General features: G+C 36.0%; 3 protein-coding genes across 5 annotated transcripts in view; 2 read left to right on the forward strand and 1 right to left on the reverse strand.

Annotated features, from left to right (window-relative positions):
- Window positions 1-1,905, forward strand: part of LOC117204378 (QRFP-like peptide receptor) — a 79,186-nt gene extending 77,281 nt beyond the window's left edge. For 2 of the 3 annotated variants that reach the window (XM_033441710.1, XM_033441720.1), the window contains 2 exons: window positions 340-513; window positions 1,772-1,905. In XM_033441710.1, the coding sequence (XP_033297601.1) occupies window positions 340-423 (84 nt within the window). In that variant the 3' untranslated portion in view covers window positions 424-513; window positions 1,772-1,905. The remainder of the gene's footprint in view (window positions 1-339; window positions 514-1,771) is intronic. The other variant, XM_033441734.1, reaches the window with a different exon arrangement.
- A 4,334-nt stretch (window positions 1,906-6,239) lies between these two features.
- Window positions 6,240-14,500, reverse strand: LOC117205785. The gene is made up of 2 exons (XM_033444519.1): window positions 14,366-14,500; window positions 6,240-6,589 (listed from the first exon to the last, which is right to left on the reverse strand). Exons 1-2 carry the CDS (start codon window positions 14,369-14,371, stop codon window positions 6,293-6,295), a joined length of 303 nt encoding a protein of 100 aa, XP_033300410.1. The 5' UTR covers window positions 14,372-14,500; the 3' UTR covers window positions 6,240-6,292.
- Window positions 14,501-16,165: 1,665 nt separating this feature from the next.
- Window positions 16,166-17,371, forward strand: LOC117205967 (lymphocyte expansion molecule-like). Its single transcript, XM_033444850.1, has 4 exons — window positions 16,166-16,316; window positions 16,398-16,480; window positions 16,540-16,687; window positions 16,837-17,371. The coding sequence occupies exons 1-4, from the start codon at window positions 16,288-16,290 to the stop codon at window positions 17,141-17,143; spliced, it is 567 nt and encodes a 188-aa protein (XP_033300741.1). The 5' UTR covers window positions 16,166-16,287; the 3' UTR covers window positions 17,144-17,371.
- The last annotated feature ends 9,594 nt before the right edge of the window (window positions 17,372-26,965 follow it).

A 26,965-nucleotide genomic window follows, 5' to 3' on the forward strand; every position in this document is an offset into this window, starting at 1 on the left:
AATAACGGATACAAAGGGTATTTCCCTTTGATAAAAAGTACAGAATTAAATTCAATCTTCTCTCTTAAAGCTTTCCTGTTTTATTTGTTAACTAACAAACAGTAAAAAACGAAGAAACAGCTACATTCGATTTTTACGTTTCCCTCGAACATATTCTTTTTTTTTTTTTCTAATGGAACTAACAAATAACGATCTCTTGTGGTAAAAAGAAATTAAGAAATTACAGATTTAACCGTGATTAACGATCAATGCGCCATTTTTAGTGGATTCCTGAGGCAAAATTTCATTACGCGCTATTCGTGCAAGAAAATATCAATCTGTTTTAAACGCGTGATTCAGGTGGACACGAAACTCGTTCGGGGATTCAAAGTATCGAAACTCGACCGACAACCACCCCGTAGTCCGGCCGTGATACGTCCATGATAAACAACTTGGCAAACATCGTTGTCCACGAGCATCCGAAATATCGTATAATTACGATGAAACTCTGGCTAGAAGCACGATTCCCTCTAGGTAAATCGAACAGTTCAATGAACGACGTTTTCGCGATGTTTAAATGCATCTCGCTGATTATTAGACGCTTTAATTAAGAATCGAAGGCAGAGGGTTGGAAAGGGATGGAAGAATTTCGTCGGTTCTGTCTTCTCTATTTAATAATCCGAATCTTTTGTTTCCAATGTTATGTTGGAGAAAAATTTGAAAAAAATTACGTGTTACATTATTACGACGAATAAATGTTGTATATGAACGAATAAAATTTATAATTCAATACAAATTTAATAGAATTCAATATGAATATAAAATTTTATTGTATCAAACATGAATTTCTTTTTGGATTTTATTATAATTATATAAAGTAGATTTAATAAAAGTCAGATTTAAAATTTTATTTTACATACGTAAAGCTTTATTTTTGCTTAATTTTTATAAGTTTGATCAATGATAATGTAATCACGTACGAGAATTTGAAACAAAATTTCTCGCAGAAGGTCTGAAGAATTTATCGATCGACGATGTTTACATCAGTCTCTCATGAACCGACGTTGTTCCCACTTCTCGAGCAATTCTGATTCATCGACGTTCTCATCAACTAAATTATCTCACGTTCATTTCTATGCTTTCTTCTCTTTAATCCATTTCTCAAATTTTGGTTGCAGCATGCGAGCTTGTTTTCAGTTGATCGTTGCTAAACTCGGCCTCATTTTGTCCCTTTTAAAGCAAAACTAACATAGCCTTCGTGATCTCCGCATCGCCATCTAACTTAATGCAGTTGATTTTTATAGTTTAATTGAAGTTCATAATTTAATCCAAATAACAGTTAACTAAGTTTTTATCCTAATCGTATAAAAAATTCCGAGGATCGTTCAAAAACGCAAAAGAAAAATTTGGATCGATCTTTCCATTACAAGAATCCATAATCCATCTTCGATACACATACATTTTAATTCCATGAAAATTTCCTCGAATCGTCCAAGGTTCCAAAAGTAAAGCTAAAAGAATTCACAATCCATGCTTGATAATCCATCGATTCTATTAGCTCCATCGAAAATCCCAAGGATGAAACAAGATTCCAAAGAAAAAATCTCGATCAAGTCCCATTCGATACTTTTCCATTGGAAGAACCCATAATCCTTTGACCGTAAATCTTAAGAAGAAGCATAGTAGATTTTTCGGAGCTCGGTGGATCGAAGGATCAGGAGAGACTTCGAAATTCCGCGAGCAACGGATTTTCTCTCTAATACTCGTCCCTCTGCGTCCCATTTGCTTTCAGATGGACCTGATTATTTCGCCGTGCCCGGCCCACGTCGAGGCAGCTCTTTCACAGGTAAAACCAACCAAAGAAGCACCACAGAACAGGCCACGAAGAAACCCAGAAGAAGCAAAGTGTTTTCCAATAGTTCCTAACCGAGGAAGACGTTGCTATTCACGTTTATTATTTTCAAAGACTCATGTGCGAATTTCAAAACCATATTCGGCGATTTTTTCGCGATTATTTCGCGAAGCGTCGCATTGCTCAAGTCTACAGATGCTGAGAATTGCTATGAGAGAGAGAGAGAGAGAGAGAGAGAGAGAGAGTTTAGATAGGAATTCGTCGCACATGATATTCGTTTTGAAAAAATTATTCAACGAAATGGTCGAGGCTTTCGCGTTGGATTTTTACCAGAATCTTTCTTTGAGAAATGACCGATATATTTCTTTAGATGCAAAGATTGCTCGTATCAGAGATTCCGTAAATTCCATTGGCAAGCCTCGTTCACGAAAACCTCGAAATTGGATATTGATTAATTGCCGTTTGCTTGTCTCTTCGGTCGAGAGGTTTAATTGAAAGTTTTATACAGGTAGACTGGCAAGTTTTTCGTTGCAAAGTGGACAGATGTTTGCAAAAATCGCATAAACATCATCATTCGTATCTGTTTACGTGTTTACATTATTGACTAATTGGATGTATAGAATTTTTCAGTCGTTTATGAATTGTGTAAACGTACCAGAGAAGATTATCTGTTTCAACTGTTTTTAGACGAACATTTCTGATTTGGGATTGTCATAGCGAAGCGGTAGAAGTGGTGTGGTGAAGCTTGTTAAGCTTCTAATATTCCAAGTAAATTCGTAAATTGATCAAAAGAACTTTCTCTCATGACGAACACTAGTTTTTAAATTATCGTGACTACGAATGAAACAGATGGGAACTAAACACGTTCGTGAAGTTTGCAGGGTAAATTCTTTCCAGAATATCGTTCATCAAGACGATGTAATTTGATTTGTCTACTACATAGCTGTACATATATAAGCATATATGTTGTAAGTATACAAATAATCTATATCGTCACAGAGGCTTCGAATTTTCTCAGCAATCGCATAAAATTCTATAAAGAATATACTATACGGAGTAATTTAAAAAAAAATATACAGATGCGCTGTAAAAAATCTTCACACAGTCCCGGTATTACATCGATAATTGTAGATTCAACTTAAGTGTATTAGCTATCGACTGAAAATCTTCACTGATTTTCAACCAATGGGAAAAAGAATCGCTAATTAACCGTAAAGTACTGTACGTGAATTCTCTACGTAATTTAATCGCGGTTGATCTATAGAATATACTTTAGCAAATTGTATCATAATGTAGAAATTGAAATTTTCGCCATTTTAATTTCTCGTCGTTCTAGATCCTAGCTAATGGATACAAAGATTCCTACAGTACAGTTTTCATCATACGTTCAGGCATAACATCATTTCACGAGTAATGTAATTTTAATCCGCTGAAATATGGGAACATCTCGATTTTGATACTTCATTCGCGAATAATATCGTCGATCGTTTTCAGTGACGTTTTAACTCGTCTTCTGGAAAACTGAAATAATCTCCATGCAAAATATTCAATTACGTTACATATAACCGAATTAAAGTTAATCCTCTGATGCATTTGCACGCTTTAAAGTATTTTTGGAATAAATGAATTTATCTTTTGTCACGATGAAACAAATTTCCCCTTTTAAATCACCGGTCTTCCAAATTCTCTGAGTAATCTAATGTTGTTTCCGCTGCACGCGACTAAACGTTATCGCGATAAAACAAACTTCGATTTTAATTCAGTATTCTTTGCAATCGTCTCCAACAACTGTGTTTAAATTAAAACAGCACATTCGCCTTGTAACTTCACCGCATAAATTAAAGAACGACATTACTTACGGAATGATCCGACAAACGTTCATCTCGTGGAGAAGAAACCGTAATTTTCAAAATTATGCTTCGGTGTGTTAGAACAGAGCTTTCGAAATTACTCGACGATCGTTGTTAAACCATAAGAAATTTTAGGAAACTTTGCATTCCATCTTGTCGGCATTAAGAACTCACGAAAACTTCATGCGTTCAAGGCATTCATTATTACGTGGACTATAAAGAGCTTCGTTGTAGTTTGATCTCTGAATGTGAAGACTCAATTAATTAGCTAATTAACGACGATGAACTGTGGCGAAGCTTAATGACACCCCTATCGATCGACAACCTTCCGTTCGAATTAATTATAGATTCGCTTGGATCTGTGCGATCAGAATGTAATTGAAAAGAATGTGTCTGTGTATATGCATATATATGCGCGTGTTAGTCATTGCTGGAGCGAAAAGCGTGTCGCGTACGTGGAAATAACGGGTGGTATAATTCATACGCGACTCTATGTCATCGTGGTGTTATATTTTATCCATGGAAAGCTTGACAAAATTGTCTTGCAGAGTCATGCACCGGACTACTGGATCAGATAGGAAGCATGATTGTATGTAAATGATTTTTCTTCGTGTTTAATTTTATAGGAGAGCGTCCATAAAATTGTATCGATTTTTTACGCCTGCGTTTGCATGTAAATATTCGAATAAACTGTGCAAAATATATCTAACACGGGGTTTCATTGCGAATTATCGAAGGGTTGTGCACTGCCAATAAAAATAATATTTCTAAATCTTCGATAATCCTTTGAACTGTGAATTATTCTCGTTCCAATTGTAAAATGTAGGATTAAAGCGAAGGAACGAGAGTTGAAGAAGTAGAAGAGTTTGGAAACTTTCGAAAGGTTTGGAGGATTGGACGGACAGGACAAGTTACGAATGGATACGTAGGGAACGAAGAAAAGTAAAAAGTGGGAATGGAGGAGAAGAAACGGAAAATTAAGGAAGCTAGGAAAATGAAAGTAGGAAATGGGGCATTAGCAATGCGAAGAGAATGAAAGTAGTAGTAGATGTGAAACGGGGGAAAAAGTAGGAAAATGGACGCGCAAAGTGAAACATGCAGACAATTGCAAACACTTGAAAAACGTGACAAGTTAAGAAAGCTGAGAAGACAACGAAGACTCATAAAGTCATGGAACTTCAAAGAACTGAAAAAAAGGTAATATCTTAGGAAATTCAAGAACACTGAGAAGCTTACTTCTTACAGAGTGTATGAATTATTCTTTAAGGCGTCCCTTAAAGCGTTCCTGAATTTTTTAAACGTCTGTGAAAGAATGACCAGAATGCAATTTATATGACTTTTGAATTTTTCATCTCCTCTCAAGCAACGATATTCAGAACATTCTGCACATGTTCGTGAATATTTGAAGGGTAATCGAAGGTGATCATGCGTTTGCACATATGAAAAACGAGCAATCGATAATCGAACCGATAGGGAACCGTGTAGAAAAATGCACCGATAAATTCTCCGAGTAATTTCTACGAGAATACGGGCGATTAATGCGCGAGCTTCTGGGATCTTCGAACTATTCGATTCAAAGCTCGCGTCTGTTGAAATAAAAATGAGCAACTTTCTAGCTCATCGAACATAGTATTATGAAATCGAGCAATATGCAGCTTCCCAGCGTAAGTTTCACTATCGCCACGTGGCAATAGTTCGTTTCTTTCTGCTTGTCCACATTTTTCTTCGCGTTGGCCTTTTTCTTCGCTCTTGGCGTTGCTTTCGTGCTTTCTTTCGCGTCTGAATCCTTTCCCTCGCTAATAGCTTGAAATCGTACACCGAATTCCACCTGTAACGCGAGAGACAAATTCTTGAAGCATTATCGGACTCTTTGTAATTAGAAACATCGAACTTATCGATTTATTTAATTTTAATTGGACGTTAAAAGCAGAAGACTTTAGGAAACGTAGAAATCTTTGAAGACACGCAAGCGAATTAATCCCTTCAATTTGGAATTATGTCGTCGTTGTTCTTTTTCCGCGGTTATAATAATTAGTATTCTTGCGATATTCTTGCAATCGTTAACGACATTCTACGATCCATCTCGATGTTATATCGTAGAACGTATCAAATAAACGATGTTTTGAAAAAATGAACAATATCTTCGAAACCGCAACAATGTGAATGAAAATAAAAATGAACAAACGGTGGAGCTTTTTGTTTGTATAATAAAGAACGATTCATACGAATTCCATCCACCATTCTATAACATCTCACTGGATTTGAAGGAAGATAAAACTGCGCGCTCCATCCACGAGGTATAAGGTACGTATTTTCCGTATCTGATTACAGAGACACAGAGAATCTTGGAAATGCAGAAACAATTATTTTCTAAATTTATCATTCTGTGTTCTTCGCGAAAGGATTAAACGTTTAAAAGGTAGATACGAAACTTTGATTGATTGATGCTTTAAAAGTCAAATCTGTCGCTCATGAAAAATGCTGCCAAGTCGAAGTCATGTCTATGCAAATTTTCAATAAAACAAGCGCACATAGAACATGGGCAGGAGAAAAAGTTTTATATGGAAAGCATAAAAGAGAGATTTCCAATTGAAATCGTATGAGATTTTTATCATACCGTTTTCCTTTCGGGGACCAGTAACTGCATGTTCTCGTCGACATTCCAAAAGGAGAAACCGCTACGATCCTCGGATCGTTTGAGGTTTCCACCGAATATCGCCAATTCCTCGTTCGGTAACAGATTGTCGTCAAACTCCGCCTTCGCCGATTTTCCACTCTCAGCTTTTCCTTTCCTCCTCTTTATGGTGGATCTTTGCGGAGATTTATCTCGTGGGCGTGGGATGTCGCCTTCGAGCACATCCATCAACGAAAGTCGAAAAATCAATGGACACGATCCGGTATTTTGTATCTACAATATTTTCGAACATAAAGTGACACGGGATACCAATTAATCAATTCGGTGCAATTCGACAGCTTGTTGATTAAACATTAAGCAGCCGGCGGGAATTTGAGAAATATTTATATAAATTCATATTATTAACATAAATATATATTTATAATTTTCGTGGCGATGGACAATTCATGCGAATCGCGAAACATTCGAGAAACGAAGCCCTCTGAAAATCGGATAGCACGCGCGCAAAATTCCAATTGATAAATTGTGATTTACATATCGTAAATACAGTATGCGATATACAGTGAATAAAAAATATAATTGTAACATTATTCAAGAGAAAAAAATGAACAGTTCTATAAAGAAATATAAAGGGTGGTTGGTAATTGGTGGTACAAGCGGAAAGGGGGTGATTCTACGCGAAAAAAGAAGTCGAAAATATAGAATAAAAATTTTTCGTTCGAGGCTTTGTTTTCGAGAAAATCGACTTTGAATTTTCGCTCGGTACGCGTGCACTTTATCGCGTCTCGTTATAACGGATCTCACTGTAGATCGTTGTTTCGATGGAAAAATTAAAAAAAAAAAAATTAAAAAAAAGAAATTTTTATTCTATATTTTCTTCTTTTTTTTCACCCCCTTTCCGCTTGTACCACCAGTTATCAACCACCCTGTATATTATGCTGCTGAACAACGATTTAATTCGACGAAGTTGAGGATTTTGGTAAATTGCTTTGGCCATCAGTGGTTTATTAAATTTTTAGAAATATCGTCTCATCGAGCTACGTGTCTAAATTATGCCAAACTATTGTGAAGGACGGAGTGAAGAGACGGAAGTGGTGGAACAGCGAGAAAAATGACGAGAAAAAGGAAGAAGAGAGCGTTACGTTTCGGTGTGTACGAAAAAGATAAGAAACATAAAGATAAATAGAACAAGATAAAAGAATTTAGTCGTCCCTGGTTACTGTAATTTAATCTGTACACGTTAGATGATTAGCTTGGTGGGACAGGTCATTATGAAAGTTCTCTGGTGATTTACAATAATAGAATTCGCGTGAAAATTTATGCTATGCATACCAACGAAAGGTAACCGAAAATGTCTCGATTTAGTTATTTTAGTTGAAGAGTTTCCGCGAGATAAGAGATTTGGATTTTCGTCAAGAAACTGTGCAAATTGTAATATTATATTTCTACTTGAGAAAGGAAGCATCTGATGAAACAGGTCCTCGATATTACGGTAAAACAATACGAGGCTTAATGTCTTGTCTGAAGGAAACTCTTCATTGAAAAGTTCGCCATTGTACAGGTATAATACACGGTGTTATAACAATCCTTCAACGTTAATAAAATGACACGAAGTTTAATGTACACGGTTTGTCTTGCTTCGGAGTACTTTTCACTGGAAAGTTCACCATTCGAAAATTATACAATTTCTCAACGTTGGTAAAACGACACGAAGCTTAATCGTACACCAGTTGTAACAAAAGCTTGGAAATCTATTCGGCCAAAAGTTCACCGTTTTACAACTGCACAATTTCTCAACGTTAATGAAACGAGACGAAGCTTAGTGATATTTCATTTGTCAAAGAATTCGGTATTCAAAAGTTGCTCATTGTGTTATAAAAATCTCTTCAACATCCATCACATAGACATAATCTAAAATTCTTTTGATCACAATTATGCGCGAGACTTTTCTTTCTTCTTTGCAAAGAATTACAAAATAATTTATTCATCGAATTTATTCCAGGCCAGTTCATTATAATATATTTTTTTGTTTTTTTTTTTTTCAAAATCCATCGCATACATGGAAATCATTTAAATTCCTTCGATCGCAAGCGCGCATGGAACCTTTTTTTATTCCTCGCCATATATTTTTCTAGAAAATTTATTCATCGAACTGATCAAGTAGATTTATTGTGCGACACGAGTTTTTCAAGATTCATCGTATAGAAATAATCTACTTTTCGTGGTTGTAATTACGCACCAGACTTTTTCTCACCCGTTATTAAATATTTCTTTGAAAAACTTATTTATCGAATTCGCGGAACTTCGATTTGACACTTTCCATCCACGACACGGCGTCGGTTGTCAAAGATTCTTGCGATCCAATTTTCTATACTTCACCTACGCCGTACAATTTTAACTTCACTATCCTTTGAAGAGTTCGTGGCAATGTTTAAAAGGCAACTTTGTTTGCAAGTATCCGACATGAGTCGTGTATCCGCAACAGGAAATTGTTTCGCTAGAATCTGGGGCGAGTTCGTGGCTTCAAAGCACTTATTGCAAGTCATCCAAGCTAACCCAAAAGGATTCAAAGTGCCGAGATTATATAGACATTAACGAGTTCGATCTGCGTGTTGGCTCGAATTTCAAACGGGAACAATTAAATTCTCCGCCTGGTTTGTTTAAAGGAATAAAACGTAGGGTTAAATAGGTAGATACGGTGGAAACAGTTTAGCAATTGTCAGTATTCGAGGATCATGCCAATTTATTTGCAGCCGTTCGTTTCTGTGTAATCCTTGATTTCCAGACCTGAGAATAGGTATTACAGAGATAAGGAAGAATTAATTACTGTCGGCGTGTTAAGCTCTTGAAGGGAGAATTCATTGACGACAGAAGATAATTATTCTATATTCTTCTGAGAAAGGTAACGCGATACAAACAATTATTAGAACTAAGTATTTCGTACTCTCGAAGATTACCATTCAGAAAATTAAAAGAAATCATCAAGCAGAAGCTATAATTTAAAATACATTGAAACACTTTCAACGATACTTCATTTCACTCAGAAAATTAAATAGTCGCCATTTGGGGAAAGAACATGAAAAAGTATGTTTCAATAAAGAAAATTCCTCCTCTTTAATTCTTTGGAATAGTAGCTGTCAAACGAAGAAAAAAATTGTCGAGGTGGACGTCGAGGACAATTCAGGAGGGTGGGATTTTTGTCGTTTATTCAGAGAGGGTGTGAAACTCGTCGAACGATCACGGAACTCGTTTTCTCGTTTCCTAGATTCCAGCAACGTTTTCCTCATACTCGTACAATGTAATATTAGAGATGACAACGAAATTACATTTCTCGTCGCGTCCGTATCAAAATAACAGATAATCCTTTGACCACGATAGAGCCATTGGAAGTCGTCGCGAAAGGCGCGGATAAAGTTATCGCCATTTGTTGTCCTTTCGAATCCGGTACTCGCCTCCAGTCGACGATTTCCTGATTTAGAATAGCATTTTTCTAACCAGACAATGGTACACCATTAGGAGAACAATATTGTAAGCCGTGAGCTGTTTTCTTATATGTTTCGTGTATCTTGCAGAAGAATGGGATTGAATCGATGGCACCGTACGATGGACGGATTTCGAAAGAAACGTAACGTCCACTATACCGGGAATTATTTTTAAAATGGAAATTGGATTTTTAATTGCAGTCTGAATATTCGTGGAAAATTAGCTTTACTTATATTATTGAAACATGAAGATTCCTGGGAAGTTTAGAGGAAATGAACAAATACTCCAGAGAAAAGAATCGTCGGAATAATCTACGAATTATGATGATGTTGTGACGTTGATGATGATGATGATGATGATGATGATGATGATGATGATGATGATGATGATGATGATGATGATGATGATGATGATGATGACGATGACGATGACGATGACGATAACGATGACGATGATGATGATGATGACGATGATGATTATGTTGATGATGATGATGATGATGTTGATGATGTTGATGCTGATGCTGATGATGATGATGATGATGTTGATGATGATTGTGATGATGTTGATGACGATGACGATGATGATGATGATGATGATGATGATGATGATGTTGATATTGACGACGTTGAAGTTGGTGACGCTGAGGTTGAAGTTAACTTCAACCTCAACCTCAACTTCAACGTTAACTACAACATCATCACCATCGACATCATCATCGTCATCATCTACATCGTCATCATCATCATCATCGTCATCATCAACATCGTCATGAACATCATCAACATCATCATCAACATCATCAACATCATTATCAACATCATCATCATCGTCATCGTCATCGTCATCGTCATCGTCATCGTCATCGTCATCGTCGTCGTCGTCGTCGTCGTCGTCGTCGTCGTCGTCGTCGTCGTCGTCGTCGTCGTCGTCGTCATCGTGGAAGTTGAAGTTGAAGTTGAAGTTGAAGTTGAAGTTGAAGTTGAAGTTAACGTTGACGTTGACGTTGACGTTGATCGTAACGAATAGTTTTGTAAGAATAATATTTTGCATAATATGAACAATTATTTATAAAATGTGCAATCTATATTTTCAAGTATTTTATCGTAACAGATACTCGTAGGAATTTAATTAAAACACTGTTTCTGCGATCTAAACACATGAAAAGTTTATAACATAGAGATACGAATATTTAAAAGAAATATTGATCATATAGATATTTGTCTTAATTATCCACGAATTTACTGAGCAAAGTTTCAAAACTGTTCGTGATTCCTTGCGCGTAACATCCGACTCACATGGCATAAGCCGAAAGAGAACAAAATCGTTTAGTGTTGTTGACACGGTCGTCGATTAGTTTCGTGTAGATTGAATAAATTTGCAAACGTTATACATATCCCATATATGCATATCCAGCGAGGATACAATGGATCATAGAGAGAGCACGGATCATTTGGGAGTTACGTGAAACTTCATTGTTTAGTACCTTGTATGAAAATGATAATCGATAAAATACGGACGAAAGATAATGGTTTTCAATTAATTCGTCGCGTGGTGGCATTACCGGGAGTAATTAGAAGCCTCTCATGCGTCGCTTCTCCAATTAATCTTGAAACAACAGGCTCATACGTTTTCATGATCCAATTACAATTACATTTGTGGTGATTGCTCTTTCTGCATTAAACTGCTTCATCCTTTATTTAGTTATTTGTTCGTTGAGAATCAAATTATCCAGTTAATTAATTGCTCGTAATCGGTGTTTGAATGGAAAATACAGGCCGCATAAATTAAAATACATCATTCTTGTTGACAATGAAGACTCAATAAATGTTAAATGCTAGATTATTATTCCTTTATCAAGTTTCTAACCAAATTTATTCTCTGGTTTCTGTACTTTTTCTTTTCTAATAGGGCAAATTTAAAAGTTGATCGAGCAACTATTTTATCACGCAAAGGTATACGGGGAGAGCTTCGCTAATTATCCGCTGTTGATAATTAACAGCGTAAGTGAACGAAGATATCTGTATACATCGTATACGTATTTTGTGCAATGTTAAAAGTTTATAGAGTAAAGAATGCAAAAATATTTACAATGGTTGTTTCAAACTTACAGACATCCTTAGTTCTATGGATTTCTCGTCGGTAAGTTCGAAACGAGTAACCCGAAAACGAGGCTTCAAGACATAAGATGGCACCACTCCTCGTCCCGTAAGTTTCACGCTCCATCTGGTTCTCGTTCTGGAACTGGAAACTTCGAAATATTCTTGATTCTAGCAGAAATTAATTCGCGTCCGTATCAAAATAACAGATAATCCTTTGACCACGATAGAGCCATTGGAAGTCGTCGCGAAAGGCGCGGATAAAGTTATCGCCATTTGTTGTCCTTTCGAATCCGATACTCGCCTCCAGTCGACGATTTCCTGATTTAGAATAGCATTTTTCTAACCAGACAATGGTACACCATTAGGAGAACAATATTGTAAGCCGTGAGCTGTTTTCTTATATGTTTCGTGTATCTTGCAGAAGAATGGGATTGAATCGATGGCACCGTACGATGGACGGATTTCGAAAGAAACGTAACGTCCACTATACCGGGAATTATTTTTAAAATGGAAATTGGATTTTTAATTGCAGTCTGAATATTCGTGGAAAATTAGCTTTACTTATATTATTGAAACATGAAGATTCCTGGGAAGTTTAGAGGAAATGAACAAATACTCCAGAGAAAAGAATCGTCGGAATAATCTACGAATTATGATGATGTTGTGACGTTGATGATGATGATGATGATGATGATGATGATGATGACGATGACGATGACGATAACGATGACGATGACGATGACGATGATGATGATGATGACGATGATGATTATGTTGATGATGATGATGATGATGTTGATGATGCTGATGCTGATGCTGATGATGATGATGATGATGTTGATGATGATTGTGATGATGTTGATGACGATGACGATGATGATGATGATGATGATGATGATGATGATGTTGATATTGACGACGTTGAAGTTGGTGACGCTGAGGTTGAAGTTAACTTCAACCTCAACCTCAACTTCAACGTTAACTACAACATCATCACCATCGACATCATCATCGTCATCATCTACATCGTCATCATCATCATCATCGTCATCATCAACATCGTCATGAACATCATCAACATCATCATCAACATCATCAACATCATTATCAACATCATCATCATCGTCATCGTCATCGTCATCGTCATCGTCATCGTCATCGTCATCGTCATCGTCATCGTCGTCGTCGTCGTCGTCGTCGTCGTCGTCGTCGTCGTCGTCGTCGTCGTCGTCGTCGTCGTCATCGTGGAAGTTGAAGTTGAAGTTGAAGTTGAAGTTGAAGTTGAAGTTGAAGTTGAAGTTGAAGTTGAAGTTGAAGTTGAAGTTGAAGTTGAAGTTAACGTTGACGTTGACGTTGACGTTGACGTTGATGGTAACGAATAGTTTTGTAAGAATAATATTTTGCATAATATGAACAATTATTTATAAAATGTGCAATCTATATTTTCAAGTATTTTATCGTAACAGATACTCGTAGGAATTTAATTAAAACACTGTTTCTGCGATCTAAACACATGAAAAGTTTATAACATAGAGATACGAATATTTAAAAGAAATATTGATCATATAGATATTTGTCTTAATTATCCACGAATTTACTGAGCAAAGTTTCAAAACTGTTCGTGATTCCTTGCGCGTAACATCCGACTCACATGGCATAAGCCGAAAGAGAACAAAATCGTTTAGTGTTGTTGACACGGTCGTCGATTAGTTTCGTGTAGATTGAATAAATTTGCAAACGTTATACATATCCCATATATGCATATCCAGCGAGGATACAATGGATCATAGAGAGAGCACGGATCATTTGGGAGTTACGTGAAACTTCATTGTTTAGTACCTTGTATGAAAATGATAATCGATAAAATACGGACGAAAGATAATGGTTTTCAATTAATTCGTCGCGTGGTGGCATTACCGGGAGTAATTAGAAGCCTCTCATGCGTCGCTTCTCCAATTAATCTTGAAACAACAGGCTCATACGTTTTCATGATCCAATTACAATTACATTTGTGGTGATTGCTCTTTCTGCATTAAACTGCTTCATCCTTTATTTAGTTATTTGTTCGTTGAGAATCAAATTATCCAGTTAATTAATTGCTCGTAATCGGTGTTTGAATGGAAAATACAGGCCGCATAAATTAAAATACATCATTCTTGTTGACAATGAAGACTCAATAAATGTTAAATGCTAGATTATTATTCCTTTATCAAGTTTCTAACCAAATTTATTCTCTGGTTTCTGTACTTTTTCTTTTCTAATAGGGCAAATTTAAAAGTTGATCGAGCAACTATTTTATCACGCAAAGGTATACGGGGAGAGCTTCGCTAATTATCCGCTGTTGATAATTAACAGCGTAAGTGAACGAAGATATCTGTATACATCGTATACGTATTTTGTGCAATGTTAAAAGTTTATAGAGTAAAGAATGCAAAAATATTTACAATGGTTGTTTCAAACTTACAGACATCCTTAGTTCTATGGATTTCTCGTCGGTAAGTTCGAAACGAGCAACCCGAAATCGAGGCTTCAAGACATAAGATGGCACCACTCCTCGTCCCGTAAGTTTCACGCTCCATCTGGTTCTCGTTCTGGAACTGGAAACTTCGAAATATTCTTGATTCTAGCAGAAATTAATTCGCTTCATTATTTGTTTCTAATGTGGGCTGCAGATTCGTAAATTTACAAAAATTTTATATCGATAGTAACGTAATCCAATTTCTGTTGAAAAACGTGAAAGATTCTAGAATTCATCGATCGACAGATATCGTATGAACTTAGTTCCAATCGCAGAAGGAATTCAAAATTTGTGTTTTTACTTTACTAACCTTGTTAATCTCGTTAAAAGCCTTTGTTCATGATTGCAATATGTAATTAAAGAAATATTTCCTAGGTAAGGACAATCAATAAGCAAGAAGATAAGATATCAGAAAAGGATAGTTATCGCTAGACGTGGATTTTTGTCCACTTGTTGGAAATTTTCTACATAACGCTACATTATATAAGATATATAAAACTATACAGAGTACGGTACTCACTATAATATTCATTATAACATACGAAATACAGTTTATAGCATTATAGTATAGCGCTCATTATAATACGTAAGACAAATCTTTTTAATTATAAAGAAAGTTTAGTTACAAAAAAGTTAGCGTTGAAAATACGTATTGCATAAGTATCCGCAGTCGTATTGTAATCGCACACGATTAATGTTAAAAATTTGGAAATTAGCAGTTGAGGAAGATCGATTAAAAAAAATCACGATGTCTTGTGGAACCAAAACGCAGTCGTTTAAAATTTGTCGATGTTCGTGCAAATGGCGATGCCAATGCCTAATTCCACGCATGAAGAAGCCTGGTGCGCCATTCGGCACCGGATCAAAACGCGGCACACACATTGGATTACACCCAAAATTCTACACAAACGATCCAGTGTCATCAATAGCAGTGGGATCGTACGATCCTTTGATTGCTAAAAGCAAATCCACTGGCATCAGGTATATTTCCATTAAATGCTATTAACAATTAACTCCTTGTACGTTTTTATAAAAATGTCACTACACCATTTTAGATTTCTTTACGACAATTCACGTCTTTAAGATGAAAGTTTATGCACAAAATTTTAAGTAACAAAGCTTCGGACGATAAAGGTTCAGATATATGGGTTTAACCACTCGTGACTGCTTTTCTCATTTCTATATCATCAGATTATAGTACAGTTTTACGTAATTTTCTCGTTCAGATTGCTTAAAATTGTACTTGGTACGATGCAGAATGAGAAAATTGAAAATTTCGGAGATGTAAGAAAATCATCGCTGCGTATCTGATGTACCAAAATTCCTGCATGAAATACACTGGTTACCCAAGAATCGTGAACGTTTTGGTCATCTGTACAAGAGTTAAACCTTTTCCTATTATATCGCGATTAATGTAGAGAAAATTTGTTTCAAAATGAAAACTAGCTGGAAGAAGGAGTTGGAGTCTGAAGAATTTTCGAGGACAATGGGAGGAAGAGTAGAAAAATATGCGACGCAGAGATACCTGATGAAGACAGGACGTGGTCCAGGAACCCACGAAATACCCCAGTGGCCTGATATCATCCTGAACGGAGCTTGCAAAGCTGTTAAAAGAAACGTTGGATTTGGAACTGTTCCCCTTTTCCAACCTGCTTGGCCATCGACTACTCCTGGGCCAGGCGAATGATTCGAAATTATTTCTTTATAGATATAAGTTGCTTGATAAATCTTACTAACTCTCTTGATTGTTTGTTTCAGGGTATACAAGGAAGTGTCCTTATTACTACGTGGACAAAAGAAGACGCGAGGGACAGTCTTGCGTGCCAACTTTTGAATACGATGGTTTGCGGCCTAGATTCCGTACTCTAATGAAACCTTGGACACTGCCATGCAATTTGTTCGTAATTTCCAATTTTACTATCTGTCAAGAAGATATGAACATGAAAATTTGGAACTGACGAATTATTTGTCTTTTTAGGTACGACGTGAGACATCCAAAATCTCTTGAAACTTACCTGGAGAAGGTTACTGGAAAAAAAGGACCCTACAATTTGTTCACAGGTTATTCAAGATCGGTGTTACGCGTTTCAAATATTCTACATCAATCGATTTGTTTTCAGGGCCAAGGGATGAAAGCACGATCAAGGGCTATTTTGCAACTGTAAAACTGGAGGATCGTGGAGACTGGCCCAGATCGTTGCCAGCAGAAATGGACAAATTGTTGCATAAATCGTATTATTTTAAGGGACGTTGGACCACCTGTCCAAGGTATTATTATCAAAATTTACATTTATGCAATGTGAGGTATTTATTCCGCAAAAATATTAAGAGGAGAAAGGGAGTTAAATTTCTATTCCCCCGAAATGAATATTCTAATTTTTATAATAATCAAAAAATAAACGGTTATCTTTCGACAGATTTCCTAAGGTATCAGGTACTAGAGCGATGTTGAAAGATCTAGCGTTATGTTACAAAGATCCAAAGGAACCAGGACCTGGTCATTACGACCCAAAATCACCAAAGAAACCAAAAAACACGAAGAATTATCCTTTCAATATAAACGTTGAATTTGTCAGGCCTAGTCTATCTTGGGAAATTCCTGGCCCAGGAAGGTACAAAATCAAAGATACGCGAACTATAGAAGGAAACGGATGGACATTTCTTTTCAAAAGCAAGGCGCCACGGACAGATTTTATTAGAATCCCTACCTACAATGCTTTTTAATTTTTCCTCCCAATTATTAAACAAGGGATTAAATTCAATTTAAAGATAGCTTACTTCATCTTCGTGATTTTCTTCCGGCTGATACGTAACTGGAAGCTTCAAGATGGAACCAGTTTCGATCGTCCTTCCAGGAGGCACGAAAAATGGTCCAAATGGATCTAATAAACTCACGTCTATCTTCACGTTTCTAATTGAAACGAATACCAATTTTGAAATCATTTTCTTAAATATTCTCATATATATCTTATAACATTTATAAAATTATTATTCTTCTAATATTTAACATTCGAATTTTTAATATTAAATATTGTTTAAAAGAGAAGGATGACAAATTCTTATTTTAGAAATCGTTCGTTTTTTATTTATGTTGGTACTTACTGATTGGAAATATTTTTCACGAAGAGAAATTTTCTGGAAGATGTACCAATCGCTGTTGGTCCAAAGGCAATTTCACGATCCTCGTTCAAGACCAAGATTTCCGGTCTACTAATGGGACAAATTAATTTCACAAAAAGTAATTCATCGCGTTTCGTTCCATCCTTCATTTCTAAATCGATCGTGCATGTCACGAAAATCGTGGAAATACAACGTTCGAAAGTTTCCAATAAGCTGATTTCGCCAGTTACTTTATCAACTTCAGGAATCTTCTTCTCCTCCACTTCTTTCTTCCTCTTTTTTCTTCTTGCTTTTAGAAGAGTATAATTATTTTTTTCGTTGTGAATTTTTCTTTTATATTTATTACTATCTCAGTTGTACTTTTGAAATGTTGGAAATTATTGAATTTTCTTATAAATATCGTAGAAATCATATTTTTTAATTTTTTGACATGGAATTTGCATCCGAAATTGACTGGTCGTTTTAGCGTTAATAAAAATACCTTCTTTTGCCGATTCTTCGATTTTTTCAGTCTTCGTCTCCTGCTCAACGACGTTCATTTTCAATCTAAGATCCTTTTCGAAAATCATATTTTTCGGTAACTTTGGCTTGAACATGAAATTTACAGCGATAAACTCGTTGCTCTGTAAAACACCAGACTGTGGCATAATCTTGAGTCTATCGGAGGAACTCTTAAATTGGTAACGAGCTGTGAACTCTTTACGTTGATTTTTTATAATTCCGCAGGTGCAATGAGGATAGGAAGCCACGTTGAAACCCCTCAGATGCACCGAAGCCTAATTTCGTTTATTACAACAAATTGATTGGTTAATATATTTTATTTTATTTATTTATTTATTTATTAGATACTTGTTTATCTATTTTACCATTGAGAACGAACCACAAGGGGTTGGAGGAAATTCGATAATTTGCTCGCTCAGCTCGCAAAATGTGTCTATAATGTACACATAAATTTCTATCGAGTTCTTCTCCTTTCTTTTATCCAAATGATGGGACTTTTCTATCATAGCATCCGTGACTTCTTTCTTGTCTAATATTCGTTCATAAAAATTACGATTTCTTACGACTAGACTGCGAATTTGTATGCAAATTCATTTTTTTATGAATATAATTAAAAAACTGAAGCGTAAGTAGAGAATTGTTTTACCTGCTATCACTATAAATTTTACAATCAGTATTATACTTTAGATACTCTATATATTTTTGTATAGTATGAAACCAAAGATTTCTTTAAATCTATTTCTAAGCTTGATTTTTTATTTTTAGTATCTGTGCATTCTTCAACCTTCGAATTTCCAATAAATACGCACAAATCCGCAGTTTACTTCTATCAATTTTTATAAATTGATCTGAGAATAATCTTTTACCATCTGGATCTTTTTCGTTCATCACAGAATCATTGCTTAATTGATTTTCCAGATTATCTTCGTCCCGGTCAGTCATTCGACGTATTACTTTGGGAGTTTTAAGGTTCATAGGCACTGGTGGTGGGAGTCCACGATACCGTGGAACTGTCGATTGCCTGTTTATTTCATTCTTCAGTTTATTCAATATTGTTTGTCCTTTACACCCAGCGAGCTCTGCCAAAGTAACTACTTGCACTTGGAAGCTGATAAAAGAGATCATTCATTGATCTTTGTGAATGTAACAACAAAATGAATCTACGTTTTCTGAAAGAACTGCTAAACCTTCGTTCACCGGTCAATCCATTTTCTCCAATCTCATTCCCAGGAATGTCTGTTAAGCATGCAGAGTAAATCAGATGAAGTTTGATAGTTTCTCCAGGAAGAATGGCACCAAAACCATGGTTTGGATGTATTTCCATAGACGGAGGTAAGTCGATAAAGGCGTATTCTTGAATTAATAAAGACTCGTTCGTTAGTGTTAATTCTGTGTATACAGATTCATGTGTGTGGACATATCCCAGCTCGACATACGGTGGTTCTGCAAAATAAATAATACAAAAGAAACCTAAGATCTTTTTCATCTAGTTTTAGGCTCTTATTGCTAATATTTTATTTTTATTTTAAACTGTTTTCCCATCGACTTTAGTTTTACTAATTTCAAGCTCTATTTTGCTATCTTTGATTTGGTCAATGCATTTTAAGATTTATTTATCTATTTGAATATCCTTTGGCATTTTATTCTTTTTTTTCTTCATTTTTTTAAATTAATGACTGACCTAATATTAGACCACGACACGTAGTTAAACTAGCAAGAGCTTTCAGTATCAATGGCGGTGGTTTCTTCGGTCCATGAGACATAATTTGTACTTGAATGGGGAATTCTAGCATGCTGCACGTTGGATCGTAGAATCTAAAAATACAGAACGAATGTGTGAGTGATATATTAATTAAAATAAATTTCAATTAATTTCTACTATAATTTAGATGATTTATTGTACCGTGTAGAGATATCAATGATACTGGATTCAGGTATGAATCTCACATTAACTTTCGAGGACGATTCAGATTGTACGATCGTTGACTTTGGATAAACTGACACTTGATTTCCCAAACTTTTTGGTGTCTTCGTTAAAACTTCCACACTGTTACGTCCTAAAATACCAATCGCATTCTGATACTTTAATTAATAACGTAGCCACCTTTGATTATAAAAAAGTTACCATTATTAACGATAGTAAAAGATTGCTGACAAATGTCAGAATCGATCATTACGATGCCTAGATCAATACACGGTGGATCTAAGTGGATCTGATAACCAATCACTTCTGTCCAAATTGGAACACTCTACTTGAAAAACGAGACAATTTTTGTATTCTCTAGTCTTTAAATATTCGTATAATTTGCATTGTGAGTTATGAACCAATTTTCCAAGTGTCCTATTTTCAGTCAAAAAACAAATTTCCAACACTTCGTGGTGAAGACCTATGTATCTCGGTCGAAAAGTGATTTTTAAACGACACTTGAATTTTGGAGGTACTTCGATTTCATACATTTTTCCAGATTTCTGATTAACCGAGACGTCTTTGTTGTCATCCACATTCTCTACGCTTGTTTGTTCAGTCTCTTCTTTGTCTAAAAACACGTATACGTAATTTATCAGAGATGTTGCTGAACTGTGTTAAATATTCTAAACGTTTAAACTGACCGAAGCACGAAATGGACGATTTTACGCTTTGTATATCCGCCTGATCGAAATGCCATAAGAAAGAATGGTCACGATCGTTTCTTTCTTCAATTACAATGGAAAAGGATTTACTACCATCGTTGGAGATAATAAGAGTTCTCTCGTTGAATTTTGCGTTGTCGTATCTCCAAATCGGAGCTGAAGGGAACCTATTAATATAAATCGTGGATGTTCATGCATTCTTGGGAAATTTAAAATTTTAAAAATCTACAAAATCCGGACAAAATATATAAAATATCTAAAGTGGAACACTTATAATATTTAGCGAGCGAAGCGAAATTTACAATTTATTTTTTCAAGCGTGTTCATAATGATACAAAATTGTATAAATATCTGCAGTCTATTCATCGTACTTTCCCCGTTGAATTTTGTGTCGTTAAATATAAAATACAAATTAGAACTGCATTATTCTCAACGCGAGAATTAATTGTAATTTTAATAAATAAATAAAAAAAAACTGCATTAATCGAATGTGCACTCAAATCCTGGTTTTCATTTGCGAACCTGACTTCCTTAGGTTCCAAAACAGGTGTAGCACTTTGTGGAGCGCAACGAACTGGAATACGAAATTCATGAAAAGTTTCGGCATAATCTGGACTCAGAGTAAGGAACGAGATTTCTGCTGCCACTTCTTCCTCGTAAACTGGTGAAAATTTTACGTTAACCATCACGTCCAGCCCAGGTTTGACCCTTGCAGCGTCCATAATGTCGATCTAAGTTCGAAATATTTATCGAATACGTTCTTTCTGATTTCAGTTATAAAATTCATAAATTAATCATTCGGGAACCTCGATGACTGCAGGCTCCCACACTTCTGTGTACACTTTATGGAATCGCAGATACGCCCATTTTGCTGCTTTGTTTCTGACTATCACTTTACGAGAATACTTCTTATTCGCTTCGAAGTCCTGATTAAATATACTGCGTGTTAATTAATTTAGAATAAAAATTCAAGAAGTAGATCAATTGAGAATACGTTCAGAATTAAACGCAAACGCTAATTAAATTAGTATTGAAATTTCTAAGGGAACTGAGTTAGAATATTTACATCAAAAGTGACGATGCTTGGAATTGCAAAGAAGCAAGTGTCTTGCTCGAATACTTGTTCTATCGATGATTTGGATTCTTTTACTAGGAATTTTTCGAAATCTTCTTCATCTTCCAAAGTACGTCCCTCTTTTTTAGCTTCAGCATCTTTTTTAGCTTCAATATCTTTTTTATCTTCTTCAAGTTTCAATCCTGAATCTTCGACCTTGCGATCCTTTTCACTATCCTCCGGAACAGTTTTCTCCGTAATTAGAGATTCCTCCCCTTGAATCTCCTCGAAAAGGATTTCTGATAAACTTCCTTCGCTAATCTCTTTCAATTTCGTCTTCTTTACACACACGTCTTTTGGCTTCTTCCACAAACGAATACCATTGTTCATCTCTTGAGCGATCTTCGTGATGATTTTTATCAATCTTTCTTGACGAAGTCTTAGTTGTTTCTTTCTGTCTCGTTCGTGCTTCATTATCTATCGTATTTGATTAAAAACAATTTTTATATTGCACGTAGGAAGTTGTAGAAAATTCTGGGAAAAAGATTTCTCAGCAAAGAAGAACTAACTTTGTCGAAAATTATAGAATCAGACGACAATGCTTCGTCGATTTTATATTTCCATCTTATTCTGCGAAAAAAAGTGAAATTTTACTGAGTATCTTTTAATAATTATATCACGAACGATCGTAGAATACTTTAAAATATTTTCCAAATGGATATTTTTCCGAATAATTGCTCTTTCCTTCAAATGACAAGTACGATGCCATTCTTGACGCGATAAGGAAACCTAAAATACATCGAGATTAAAATGTAATCCTTTACCATTGTTTAGAAGACGCTTTACTTTTAGTTTAATCAAAGCTGCACAAAAGATCCAATTTTTATGTCGTTTCAAATATTCCTGCCATTTTTTATTTTCTTCCTTCTGTCGAAGTATCTTCAATTTCGACCACTTTGTAAATTTGTAATCATTTCTCGATTTTTCTACTAAACGTGTTCCATCTTCTCTGGCTTCCTATTTTGAGTAAATTAAAAAAATTGCGTTATTTTGCAAAAAGATATTTCCGAACCATCTAACCTTTCCCTCTTTGTGTTCATCTTCTCGTTGCAATACTAGTTCCTCTTTCTTACGAATCCTTCTACGTTCTTTCAAAGATAACAATCCTAACAGCAGGATAAAAGCAAAGGTATAATACTATATTTTCAAAGGTAGCAGATCGTAAAATTTACCTTTCCAAGTTTCTTCATTTTCTCTTTCGAGCCTTGCTCTAGTTTTCTCGTCGAATAAACATCCGCAACGCACCAAAAAACTTGGCTTATTCGACAAACTTTCACACTTTCTTCCTTGCATAATTGTTATCCTTACGATACGAGGAAATCTTGTCAAAATATCGAGCCGTCAAAACGAAGAAATAAAAGACTGAAAAGAAATCAGTCGAACATTGTCATACAATCCTTTCCACATATTTTCCTATATCACAATTTTCCTATTTCTTCAAAAACAAATTCCATCAATTTCTTCCCAAGGGTTCTAACTCTTTCAGCCTCTCGACAACTTATAACTAATTCAATTAATATAAACGAATCTTTCCTCGTAAAACTGATTTTAGATTTTAGTACAGTAATATCTTCTCTACAAAACATCCAAAAATATATCTTCTTTCTATTATTTTATTTTATTATTAATAATTAGGAAGAAACGAAGTTTTCCTATATCCTACAAAATATTCAGTCTTACTAAATTAATATCACAGTTGTTACAATTTATAATTCTTCTCCAGCCTTTGTTAACTCGAGACTTAATTCAGCATCTTTTTTAGCTTCAACATCTTTTTTATCTTCTTCAAGTTTCAATCCTGAATCTTCGACCTTGCGATCCTTTTCACTATCCTCCGGAACAGTTTTCTCCGTAATTAGAGATTCCTCCCCTTGAATCTCCTCGAAAAGGATTTCTGATAAACTTCCTTCGCTAATCTCTTTCAATTTCGTCTTCTTTACACACACATCTTTTGGTACACATCGATTGTAACGTAACTCTACACTGAAAATCCCAACCTGTTTTCACCCGTATCAACCGTTTAACAAACAGAAATCACTTCTTCGAACACTGAAACCGTAGACTTCGCGTAACCAATGATCAAGCGTGATCCAAAGTCCCGCAAGATCATAACGATTCATCCTCTAAATTAGCCTGCACGGTACACTTCGTGTTATCCGTAGCTTTTTTTCGATCGGTTCCGCGAGATCGCGGCGAGATCTCGTGCCATATGGAATCGTAACAGAAACTCTCGGGATAATGATGCACCGGATGATTACACACAGGCTGTGCACCGAATGCATAATTCATACGTATGCCACGAACTTTGAACCGGCGCCTCTACGGAGTTCACCCCGTGGCCCATAAGCAAGGGGCGTTGTAATCACGCGTTTTCTCTTTCCTTCTTTCGTTTTTTCAAGCCTTCTTCAGGTAGGTTCGACCTCTTTCGTCGTTTTCCTTGCCACACACGTCACACGACGTCTGTCATAAGTGCGGACGTTTATGCATTTATGGGAATTTTAATGGCGTGGAAACGTACGAATTGCAAAAATATACGCGGTATTTACGGTAAGGTATTTGTTAGAATTAGACTGCGGATTCTTATGCGGTTGTGGAAAATTTAAAGGTTTAATATACAAGCGAATACAAAAACGACGTAACATCGAAAATGGAGTATGATATTTAGTAGGTGAGATGAATCTCTGTTTAGGTTCCATTCGTTTTAATTATGTTGGTAAAAATATAAAATTGAACGTAATATATTAGATATTTTCAGATTCGTTTGCGAAATTATTTTTTCATTTCTGATCTCGTTCGATCAACTCATGTTCTCGAATTCTATCTTCGAACAAACGTGCGGCTATGAAAGAGAATTCTAAAGATTCGCCTGATATTTTTATCGTACTTATTTCGTCTATCTAGACTTTACAATTTTATGAAATAGAAAGAAAATGATGCATCTGTAATATGATAAACCATCGGTCAGTACTTGATCATTTAAACAGAGAACAGGGATAGCACAAGCTGTCTAATAAAAAAAACAGATCAGTAGTGAAACCATTAAAAGTCAATTCGAATTAAGTTTGGGAACGTTCCCCGTACAAATAGCTATAAATCTAAATGTGCCTGTTTAGAGATGCTTCCAATGAATATTCAAATAGTAGACCGGAAGTGGCACCTCTCGGGCAAGATGCGTAAAAAAAAAAAGGTAGCAGCTTCTCTAGCAGCCATATGTCGGATAATTTTGTAGATTGATGGAGAATTTCACGGAGCAACTGACACCCGTATAGATGTTCCCATAGGCGGAGGCTGTGTTATGCGGTTGTCGTGCGAAGCGTGTATATACGTTCATTTGTCTGGGGAAATTAATCGACATCCAATTGCCCGCCTAATAACTTTCTAATTTACGAGCAACGATCGCAATCGTCGGGCAAAGTAGTCGCCTCTCGACACCTCGTTTTTCCCTATTTTATCAGGGATAAATGGTTTCTTCTTTATGGTGCTTCTATTGTGCTTTCAGCTACGAAAACGATAGAAAGCGAATCTTAAAAAGGAGACGCTTGTTCTTTGGCATACATAGTTCAGTATAAATAATAAAAATAAATAATGTATTCGTAAAAAGATTTTCAACGACGTGTACAATTTATAGTCGTTTTGATCACGGGAATGAAAACTAGATCTTAAAAACAATTCAGGCTCACCTTGTGAAAAAAAAGATCAACGTTCAATTTGATCGAGTATTTTATTCGTCTGGAATATCCAACAATATATTCGTGAAAATATTTCTATTCCAAAGAAGTCTGTACTTGTCTTTCTAATCAAACAGACGATGGAGAATGGACCTCGAGGACAATATACACAAAAAAATCAATGTCTTATCGATTAACTACACGATACTATATACATAAAAGAAAAAAAAAAAAAAATAAAGAATAGAGAGATGAAAAAATCATGGAACGATTGCGATAGAACTATAGAAATTTGAATGTCTCGACGAGAAAGTCTGCTACTGTCGAAATTACATATCTGTCATCTGTAGAAAGATAATCAAGAAAATTTCACCTCAGAGAAATCTCTGTAGGGGGTGGTCTCGACGACCTTGAGAGAGAAGTGCGCGACACGGCACGTGCCCCTTGTCAAACAGTCCCAAACATTTTGAAAACATCTCAATCGGATCGCGAAAGTGGACCACGGGTGGGCGAGTCTCTTTGTCGAGGTTATTTGTCAAATGCCTTAAGGGGGTGGCGATCTCTCTTTCCATCTCGGAAAGAGGGTCGCGTGGCCAAACAGAAGTCGGTCGCCTCCAATGGAACCCTGTAAATCATTCTCGCACTGTAGGAGGAGGAGTGCGAACACGTTCCATTGTGCACAGACTAAGAAAACTGTGAACATCGGTAAAAATTCCTCTCTTTCTATGGTACAGTAGCTCGTGCCAGTTTAGTTTCTCTTTGAAGGTTTGTCCTTTGAATTTGCCCCGAAGACCCAGTGGCCCTAAATTTTTGGAAACTGTGTCAAATACCTTTCCACTTTTACGGCTAACTAAAGCTCACAATAGAGGTGTCCCACGACGAGCTGCCTAAAAATGAATTCGCATTAGGCTGCGATCGCTACCAGTGTTCGCACGGGTTACAAACACATAAATTCTTCCTTGCCTGTCTCGTTTTCTCACGCCCACTGATCGTGACCTGAATTTTTCAAGGACGCTCGAGGACCATACGGCTGGTTTCCGTGGGCGTCAAGTTGGCACCGGGACTCCATTTCTTTCACATTTGAAACGTTTCAGAAGTTCAGATGCTAGAGGCGAGGTTGAAGAAGTTTGCTCCTGATATTTCATTCGATCGATCCATGTCTCATTTATAATACGATATCGACTCGCACATTTTGACGGAGATCGTTTCACAACCGGTTTGCGAATATCATATATTTTCTCTCGTACGGTTTTCATTTTCCCTATTAGAGCGTTTCATGCGCTCACTCGGATTACGAATGGCAGCGAATTAATTTTCACCGAAACGATTGAAAGAAGACAGACAATCGTGATATTTATAGCGAGATTAGCAAACAAGCTTTAATGGAGATTAGCTTTCAATTAGTTTGTTGTGAATATGATACTTAGATACATACGTACGATACGACACAAAAACCTACGTATATATTTCTCCCATAGGTTTTTCGTTTTTCTTATTGCAGCGTTTTTACGT

Source organism: Bombus bifarius, unplaced genomic scaffold, assembly GCF_011952205.1.
Source record: "Bombus bifarius isolate JDL3187 unplaced genomic scaffold, Bbif_JDL3187 scf7180000007966, whole genome shotgun sequence".
Lineage (NCBI taxonomy): Eukaryota > Metazoa > Arthropoda > Insecta > Hymenoptera > Apidae > Bombus > Bombus bifarius.

What these genes read in the sequence shown, in the direction of transcription:
- LOC117205967 (XM_033444850.1), top strand. Translation starts at nt 16,288, where the DNA reads ATGAAACCTTGGACACTGCCATGCAATTT. An exon ending in ACCCTACAATTTGTTCACAG is followed by an intron (nt 16,481 to 16,539) that starts GTTATTCAAGAT and finishes ATTTGTTTTCAG; the next exon opens with GGCCAAGGGATGAAAGCACG. An exon ending in CGTTGGACCACCTGTCCAAG is followed by an intron (nt 16,688 to 16,836) that starts GTATTATTATCA and finishes ATCTTTCGACAG; the next exon opens with ATTTCCTAAGGTATCAGGTA.